This window comes from Chinchilla lanigera, unplaced genomic scaffold (genome assembly GCF_000276665.1).
Source record: "Chinchilla lanigera isolate Chin_1 unplaced genomic scaffold, ChiLan1.0 scaffold00059, whole genome shotgun sequence".
Taxonomy (NCBI): Eukaryota; Metazoa; Chordata; class Mammalia; order Rodentia; family Chinchillidae; genus Chinchilla; species Chinchilla lanigera.
The window spans coordinates 10,404,711-10,413,163 of record NW_004955460.1 but is presented as its reverse complement, the minus strand read 5'-3'; the positions used below and the strand labels follow the sequence as shown (position 1 = coordinate 10,413,163).

General features: G+C 59.4%; 1 protein-coding gene across 1 annotated transcript in view; it reads right to left on the bottom strand.

The window, feature by feature from the left end:
* Positions 1-704: 704 nt before the first annotated feature.
* Fscn1 (fascin actin-bundling protein 1) overlaps positions 705-8,453 on the bottom strand; it is a 9,605-nt gene continuing 1,856 nt past the window's right edge. The window contains exons 2-5 of the mRNA XM_005397843.2: positions 3,213-3,369; positions 3,005-3,126; positions 2,683-2,850; positions 705-1,847 (exon numbers count right to left, since the gene is read on the bottom strand). Coding sequence (XP_005397900.1) covers positions 1,645-1,847; positions 2,683-2,850; positions 3,005-3,126; positions 3,213-3,369 — 650 coding nt within the window. The 3' untranslated portion in view covers positions 705-1,644. The remainder of the gene's footprint in view (positions 1,848-2,682; positions 2,851-3,004; positions 3,127-3,212; positions 3,370-8,453) is intronic.

Here is an 8,453-nt window from a genome sequence, read left to right as displayed (position 1 = left end):
AGCTCTGCCCTTGTCCATTGCTGCCCCGCAAAGCTACTCTTCCTCAGTTTCCCCTTCTGAAAAATGAAGCCATAGGAGCTGGCATAGTGGTAAACGCCTGTAATCTCAGCACTGTAGAAGGCTGAGGCAGGTGGATGCAAACTGGACCCTAGCCAGGACAAGACCCATCTTCAGAATTAAAAAGGCTGGGATGTAGGTGGGGTTCTATCCAGCAACAGCTCCCTAGAGGCCCCCTGGATCCCCTGACTGAGGTCAGCCCTCTACCTGCACACAGCCACCCCAGGCTCCCAGCTAACCCACTCAGCTACCTTCCCTGAGGGCTTGGCCTCCAGGGACCCCAGTCTGTGCTTGGTGGGTGGTAGGACTGGGCCTCTGAACACAAGGCCCTTCCCGTCAGGGAAAGTGGAGCCCTGGCCAGAAGCACCTGTAGTGGCCCATATATACCTGGAATCCGGCAATTCTGGGAAGATGAGGCAGGAGGATCCCAAGTTTAAGTTAAACCCAGCCTGGACAAATAAGCAATTTAGGAAGCTCTTTTTTTTTGGCCTTTTTTGAGACAGCGTGTCACTATGCAGTTCATGCTGGCCTTGAACTCACTTTGTCTCAAACTCAGGACAATCCTCCTGCCTCAGCCTCCTGAGTGCTCCCACTGTAGCTAGCCTCCCTCCCGGTCTCCCTGACAAACACACAGGCCGCTCCGAGGCTGCAGACGCAAGTTATTTTATTTTGCTCTTTCCAGTTCGAAGCTACTATCATGGGCACTGAGAGTTATACAAATGACACTTACAAAAAATAAAAGACCAAGACACCCAGAGTGAGAGGGACGGTGGCGGGGGGCTGGCAGGGCTAGCAGCCAGGAGGCCGAGGGAGACCCCAGGGCGCCCAGCTGGTATGGGGGACACAGGCTCCGTCCTGCCCAGGAGTGCAGGTGTCTGGTCAGCCAGGAGCACCAATCCCAGCAGGGCTGTGGCTGAGGCAGGAGAGTCTAGAGCTGGGGATGGCGGGAGGACAGGAGGGGGCCAGCTGGGGAGGTGGGCACAGATGCCAAGACCCCCCAAGACCACTTACAAGTACAACCAGGCTTGCTGGGCTGCCTCCAGCAGTAACATTTCATTAAAAAAAAGAAAAATACTGATTTGGTCGGTTTCCGCTTCCAGTCAGGCCAGGGTGAGAGGCAGGAGGGGGATGGCCCCCTCCCGTGGGAATGCGCAGGGGACAGACCCAGCGGCTTCCACCTGGGAGCCCCGCAGGCCCCAGTAGGGTAGGTAGGAGAGGGGCTGGGACCCCAACGAGCACGCATGGCTCAGGGGCTCCCTCCTGGTGCCGGCGGGGACAGCAGATTCCAGTTACGCGCCCCAGCCCTGGGGGCTCAGCCACCTTCTCCTGGCCACTTCCAGGAAAGTAAGGCTCAGAGTTGTCTGAGGTCAGAAGAAAGAGGTGCCAGCCTCAGCCCACGGCAGAGAAGAGGGCAGAGGGGCCTGACACCCCCTCAGGGGAGGGGCAGGGGGGCATCCACATCCACGGGGCCACAGGCGGCTCCATTTTCTCTGGGGTTTCCAGTTTGAAAGGCAAGGGGCTGCCACCTGGCCGCCAGGGAGGAGGGTTAGCGGGGAGGGGGTGGGGACGGGCCGCTGGGGCAGGGACCTAATACTCCCAGAGCGAGGCGGGCTCGATGGTCTCGGCACAGGCCTTCAGGACGCCTGCGTGGTCCCCTTTCAGGTAGCGCCCGCCCACCTTGATGGCCACCTTGTTGTAGTCGCAGAACTCAAAGAAGAAGTCCACCGGGGAGTCGCTGCTGCTGGTGACCGAAGAGTCATTGCCCACCATCCAGTATTTGCCCGTGGAGTCTGGGGAGGGAGACCCCGTCAGACCGCGCTGGGGACACCTCACCCAGCAGGGGCTTCCTGCTCTTCCTCTAAGGAAGAGCTAAGGCCCCCTGCACCCAGCTTCCAAAACAGACAGGGTCTGTGTGCCCCCAGTGCCTTCCAGCCATGCTGGACACATCAATCAGGTTTTTAGTCCTTCATTCCTTCTTTCTTTCTCTCTCTCTCTCTCTCTCTCTCTCTCTTTCTCTTTTTTGTTCTTTTTGAGACAAAGTCTCACTATTCAGTTCAGGCTGGCCTTGAGCTCACTTTGTAGCCCAGGCTGGTGTCAAATTCACAACGATCCTCTTGCCTCAGCCTCCCAAGTGTTGGGATTACAGGCGTGTGCCACCACGCCTGGCTCATTCCTTCTTTTTAGATTTTACTTATTTTTTGTTTTTCTTGGCACTGAGGACTGAACCCAGGCCCTTTGCACTGAATGACATCTCCCCAACCCTTGTATATTCTTCATTTTATTTTGAGACAGGGTCCCGCTAAGTTGCTAGGCTGGGCTTCAATTGGTGATCCTCCTGTTTCAGCCTCCCTAACATTGGGATGAAAGGACTCCTGGATCCAATTGAGCACCTCTGCACTGTCAGGGTCCCCTACCCTGGGTTTCGCTCCTTCCCCTCCCACCCAGCCTCCTTCTCTGTCTAGGGCGGGCCAAGTGACCACAGAGGACAGGGCTGTTCCCAGTCTGGAGCTACATCCATCCCCTGGGGGCCTGGACTGGCCTTGAGCCAGGCCACGGGGGGGGGGGGGGGGGCAGGGCTCAGCCCCCAAGGCTAGGGGCCGCCCGTAGCAGCCCGGCAGGACCTGCCTTTAATGTTGTAGGCACCATCATTGAACTCCAGCTGGAAGACGTCGTAGCTGGAGCGGTTGGCATCCAGGGTGCCCGTGACCTTGCGGCAGCCGATGAATCCGTGCTCGCCTCGGAACACGATGATAGGGCGGTTGATCAGCTTCATGAGGAAGAGCTCAGCATCCCCTGGGCAGGAAGTGGGGCGGTGAGCCTCAAGGCTGCGGGGGCGGGGAGGGGGAGGCACAGCCAGGGAAGGGCTCAAGAGGGACAGCGCAGCCTAGGGTAGGTGGGGCGTGGTGGCACCCAGGTGGCAGAGGCTTGGGGTTCCCCTGGCGGCTACCTGCAGTCTCCACCGAGGCGGCCAGCTGCCCGTTCTTCTTGGCGGTCACAAACTTGCCATTGGATGCCCTCAGTGTGATGCGCCGGTCACGCCACTCGATGTCAAAGTAGCAGCTGGCATTCCTGGGGGTGGCGGGAAAGGGTCAGGGGGCCGCCTGGGCTCCGGGAAGGGCCAGGCTGAGCCACGAGCGGGGTGGCGGGGCACTCACTTGGTGGACGCGGTGGACTGCACACCCCCGGTGGCCGTCAGCGTCCAGTACTTGCCCGTGTGCGTGCGGAAGGCACACTTCCTGGTGTCACGGTCGATCTCCAGCTGGAAGGTCTCCTGGTCAGTCTCCTCGTCCTGGTTGGCCGACAGGTCCATCCCTGCAAGAGGGAGCTGCGCTGGTACAGAGAACCGGGTCACCAGGTTCTGGCCAGCAACCCACATGCCAACAACCGGGGACGCCACAAGGACCCCAGCGTGCAGCTCAGAGCCCTCAGCCAGTACAGCAGGGCTGCAACAGGACCCAGTGCCAGAGTCCCAGCCGCCGCCACTCACTCTGTGGGGCAGGAGAAGAAGTATCTCAGGGGAGTGGTGCTGCTCAGCCGGACATCTGCAAGGGCCTACGCTGCATCCCCAGCATCGTTGCACAATAAACATAAAACAAAAGTAGCCAGGTGTGCTGCACACCTGTAGTCCCAGCACTTGAGAGACTGAGGCAGGAGGACTGCTTCAAGTTTGAGGCCAGCCTGGGCTGCAAAGTGAGTTCCAGGCAGCCTGAACTACATAGTAAGATTGTCTCAAAAAAAAATAAAGGCTGGGCATGGTGGCACATGCCTCCGCACTCAGGAGGCTGGCTGCAAGTTCAAGACCAGCCTCATCTCCAAAGTGAGTTCGAGGCCAGCCTATACTGCACAGCAGAGACCCTGTCTCAAACACACACACACACACACACACACAAAAGCCGGGCGTGGTGGCACACGCCTGTAATCCCCGCACTCGGGAGGCTGAGGCAGGAATATTGCTGTGAGTTCCAGACCAGCCTGGGCTACAAAGTGAGCTCAAGGCCAGCCTGAACTGCATAAGCTAGACCCTGTCTCAAAAAGACAAAAAAAAAAAAAAAAAAAAAGACGTGCCACCTGGCCTGGTGGCACAGGCCAGTAATTCTAGGACTCTGGGAGGCTGAGGCAGGAGGATTCCAAGTTAGAGCCTAGTCTGGGTAACTTAGCAAGACCCGGTCTTAAAATAAATGAAAAAAAGGAATGGGATGTAACTCAGTGTGAGGACCTTGAGTTCAATTCCCAGTACCACAAAAAAAGAAACAAAAGAAGCAACACTTCCCAATCCAGCAACCACAGAGCCTTCCTGGAACCAGGTGGGGACCCCTGACGTGGCCGGCGCGATGTGATACTAGAGATCGGCTATTGTTCATTTATGTCATGGTTATGTAAAAGATGGCCTTGTTTTTTAGGCCCAGATGGAAGTATTTTAGGATAAAACGCCCCGGTGTCAGGGATTTGCTTTAAATACAACCACAACCACCACCCAAAGCCACAGATGGAGCCGGCAGAACGTCACAGGGGGGTTGGAATCCGGGGGCTCGTTATATCCCCTTCCTGCTGCCGTGTGTGTGGGGAAGTTAAGCATGAGCGTGCATGTTCCTTTGAGAAAATCTGGAAAATTCATGAAAATTTAAACTGAGTCAGACGCATCCCCGCCCTCAAACACCCCCAACTCTTCTGCATGCGCCCAGTCTCTGCCCAGATGGGCGTCTGCAAACTGTAGCATCTGTACACATCTCCGTAGCACAGGACCACCTGGCGGGCCCAGGGGATGGCACTGGGGGTGAACCTGGGGTCTTCATATGAGCCACATCCTCACCCCCCTTTTTTGGTACCTGGCATTGAACCCAGGGCCTTGCACTCGTAGGCAGGCACTTGTGCCACCAAGCTGTACCCCCAGCCCCATACCCCTTTTCTTTTTTAATTTGAGACTGGGTATCACTAAGTGATTACATTGCCCAGGCTAGGCTTGCACTTGTGATCCTCCTGCCTCAGCCTCCCAAAGTGCTCCGATCACAGGTGCTTATCACCATGTCTGGCCCAGCCCTGCAGCTCTGCATTCATATCCAGGTTGACTGCTCCAGCTGAGGCTGGGATGGGCTCTCTGGTTCTGAGGGAACAAATCTCCACTCCCCCTGGAGGTCACCTAGCAGGCCCCTTTATGAAGCAGGGAACCCAGCAGGGTGGCAGGATCACCCCACAGAGGAGAGGAAGGCTGGGAGCCAGAGAAGCCAACACCCAGAGGACCCGGGAGTCTGAAGGGTGCTGGTACCACCCTAAGCCAACCTGTCTCCCATCAGTGCCTGAGGTGGGAACCCTCACCCCTGCTTCCCAGAGAGGGGGCTGAGCCTGGCAGGGTGCATGCCCTTGGGCCAAGGTCTTGCAGCAGGGCTGAAGGAGCCCCCAAGAAAGACCATACCCCTCCGTCCCATCCAGCCTCCTGCCTGTGCCCCTAGGGCTGGGGACACCAAGGCCACACCCAGGGGCACAGCGACCCCTGGCTCAGGCCCCTGCCTCCAGGCCAGGCAGCTGCCCGAGTCAGAGGCACCTCTGTAAGCAGCACAAAAGGCCACACACCACCTGAGGGGGGCAGGAAGGGGCCAGGCAGGAGGACAAAGCCCCTTGGGGCCACCCCAGCCGTGTAAGAGAGGAGCCTAAGTACCCCAGGAGAGACAGCAAAGGGGGCGGGGAGGGAGAGTGGAGGGGTAGAAGCCAGCTCCCAGCTCCCAGCGCCCTTGCAGGTAACCACAGCATCACACACAGAAACAGGAGGCCCTTCTCAATATGCTGGGCTTTTTTTTTTTTTCCACTTTTTTGTTTCATTTTTTATTTTGACAAGGTCTCACTAAATTGCCCAGGCTAGCCTCAAGCTTGAGATCCTCCTGACTCAGCCTCCTGGGGAACTAGGACGACAGGTATCAACGTGCCTACCTCTGCCTGGTAGTTGAGCTCTGGTGACCTAGAACTTCACTCCATCAGTAACTGTGTGACATTAACGCCACGGCCACCTTCCCTGGCAGAACAGGACAGCAGCCCAGCTCGTCAGACCGCAAGCTGTGCTGTCCAGCTCTGGAACCGGGCTGGGGAAAGCCCTTGCCCCGCTCAGCCTCCACCCCACCTGCCAAGGGCCAGGCTGTCCCCCTCGCGGCCCCACAGCCCCTCCGGCCCCGCCCAGAAAGGCCACCCGCTCAGCCTCCAGCCTCTAAGTGGAGCCCGTTACTATGGGAACAGGTTTTCTGCGGGATTTGTCTTTTCATCCACAGCAGCACAGAAAACCTGAGTCACTGGCTGAGGATTCTGGCAGCCGGGATGAGGGGCTCCGGCTGAGCGGGGGAGGGGAGCTTCCACCCCTTCAGAGCCCCGGGCCCCACCTCCCCGTGCGACTCCGGCCTTCCAGCTTCTCCCAAGGGGCTCAGAGGGAGCACCCCGGCCCCCTCTCCTCATACTTCCCCAATTCCCCTGCCTTGCTCAGAATGCGCGCCCCTCCAACACAACCCACCCCACTGAGGGGCGGGGGCTTAGAATCATATGCTGCCTCACCTCATCCCCCTCCTTCTCGCCAGCTCTGAAAACTATCGGGTCATTGCCAATCCCTCCTCGGTTCTCAAACACATCACTGGGGTCCCTAAAGAGAACTATTAGACGTCCTGCAAAACCTCGCCTGACTAGCCCCAGCCTGACCTACAGCCAGCTACCTTTGGAGGGACTGGGAGAGGGCGCTTCTGAGGCAGGCTCCAGGCCAGGGCATGAGCCCCAGATGCAAGGAGGAGATGCAAGCTCGGGAGGAGGCTGTGAGACTCGGTGGACAAAGTGTTGCAGCGCTGGGGGTCCAGAGACCAGGAGGAGGCCTTGGGTAAGGTAAGGGGGCCGACTCCGCCTGAGCGGAGGCCTCCGCCCAGGCACAAAGCCTGGGGCAAATGGACCTGTGCACTTTACAAATCGGAAACTGCAGATCCCTCCGCAGCGCGAACCCGGCCCCAGCCCCCACTGGGCCCAGCCAGCAGCAGGGCAGATTCACATCCCAGGCTGGGCGGAGGAGCGCCCAGGTTCCTCCTCCTTCCGGGCTTGAGGAGTTCAAGGCCTGTCAGGGGAAAGACCCGCCCCCTGCCACGCAGGCCTGGCCTCCAGCCACGCCCACGCCCCGCCTCACCCCAGGGGCCCAGCCCCTTCCCCAGGCCCTTTAATCTAGCGGAGTAGGGGGTGGGGAATGAGCCAACCCTGGCGCTCCTGTTTCCGACTCCTCCTGCCCTATCAGCCTGAATCACAGCCTGGCGCCCCCAGTGAGCTTTACTAAACCTGGCACCTGCCCGGGCACGCCAAAACACCCTCAGGCTCCCAGCTCTTCTTCCTGGATCCCAAGGGCCCAGGACAGTAGGCTCTGGACAGCGCCCTGAGGCTATCTCTCTACAAATGAGTAGTGTCCCAGCGAGTATCAGAGGGCCCCTCCAGTCCCGTTTCCCTGCCTCAAGTTCTTCCCAGGCATGCTGGATTTCTCTGGCCCTGGAGACCTCAGGGCCTTTGCACAACCTCCCCCCCCACCCCCGCCTTCAACACCAGTCCACATGGTTTACTTTCTAGTCTCCATCCAGGTCAGCTCAGAGGTCCTCCTCATAAAGGCCTCCGTCTTCACCAACCTGGGGCCCGAATCCTGCATCCTCAGTCTTTTCTGACACCTCACTTAAATTCTCAAGACAATGCAAGCCCTCCTTCTTCGCCACTCACGCCTCAGCATGTCCTCAATGCCTGCTATGCACGTGGGAATTTCAGTCCACCCAGCAGAGTTCTAACAGGAAGAGGGAGGTGATGGGCATCAAGGCGGCCAGCCAGATCTCGCTCGGATTGTGCATGCTATGTACTTGCTCTGTGACCTAGGGCAAGCGACTTCGCCTTAACTCAGCAAATGTGGGGGCCAGCCCAGCCTCCACCTTTGCCCCACCACCATGCAGATCTCAGGGGTCTCCAAGGGGCCCGCAGCCAGGAGGTAGAGTTGGGGGCTCCACGGGGAGGTTAGGAGGCCACTGACCGGGCGTGTGTCCAACTTTCCCAGGGCCGGGGATCCAGGCTCCCACAAGGGGGACAAGACGCTCACAGGCCCCTCGGCGGGGCCTCCGGCTGCAAACCGCCTCAGCTCCAGAGGAAGAGCTGCCGCCAGAGAGGCGGAGAAGCCGAGGGCAGGCAGGGGCTCCCACTGCTGGCGCACAGGCCGGTCGGAAATGGCCCGTCGGCGGGAGGCCCTGGAGAGGCGGATCGGGTTGCAGCCGATTGTTCCCGGCCGGGCCCCAGGGATGGGTTCACTCAAGGGTAGGGGTTCCCCGGGGGAGTGTGCTGGGGTCTCCGGGCGCGCGACGAGGCCGCCCTCGGACGCCTGCAGCGCTGGGCGCCGGGAGCGCCGCGAGGGCGCGGGG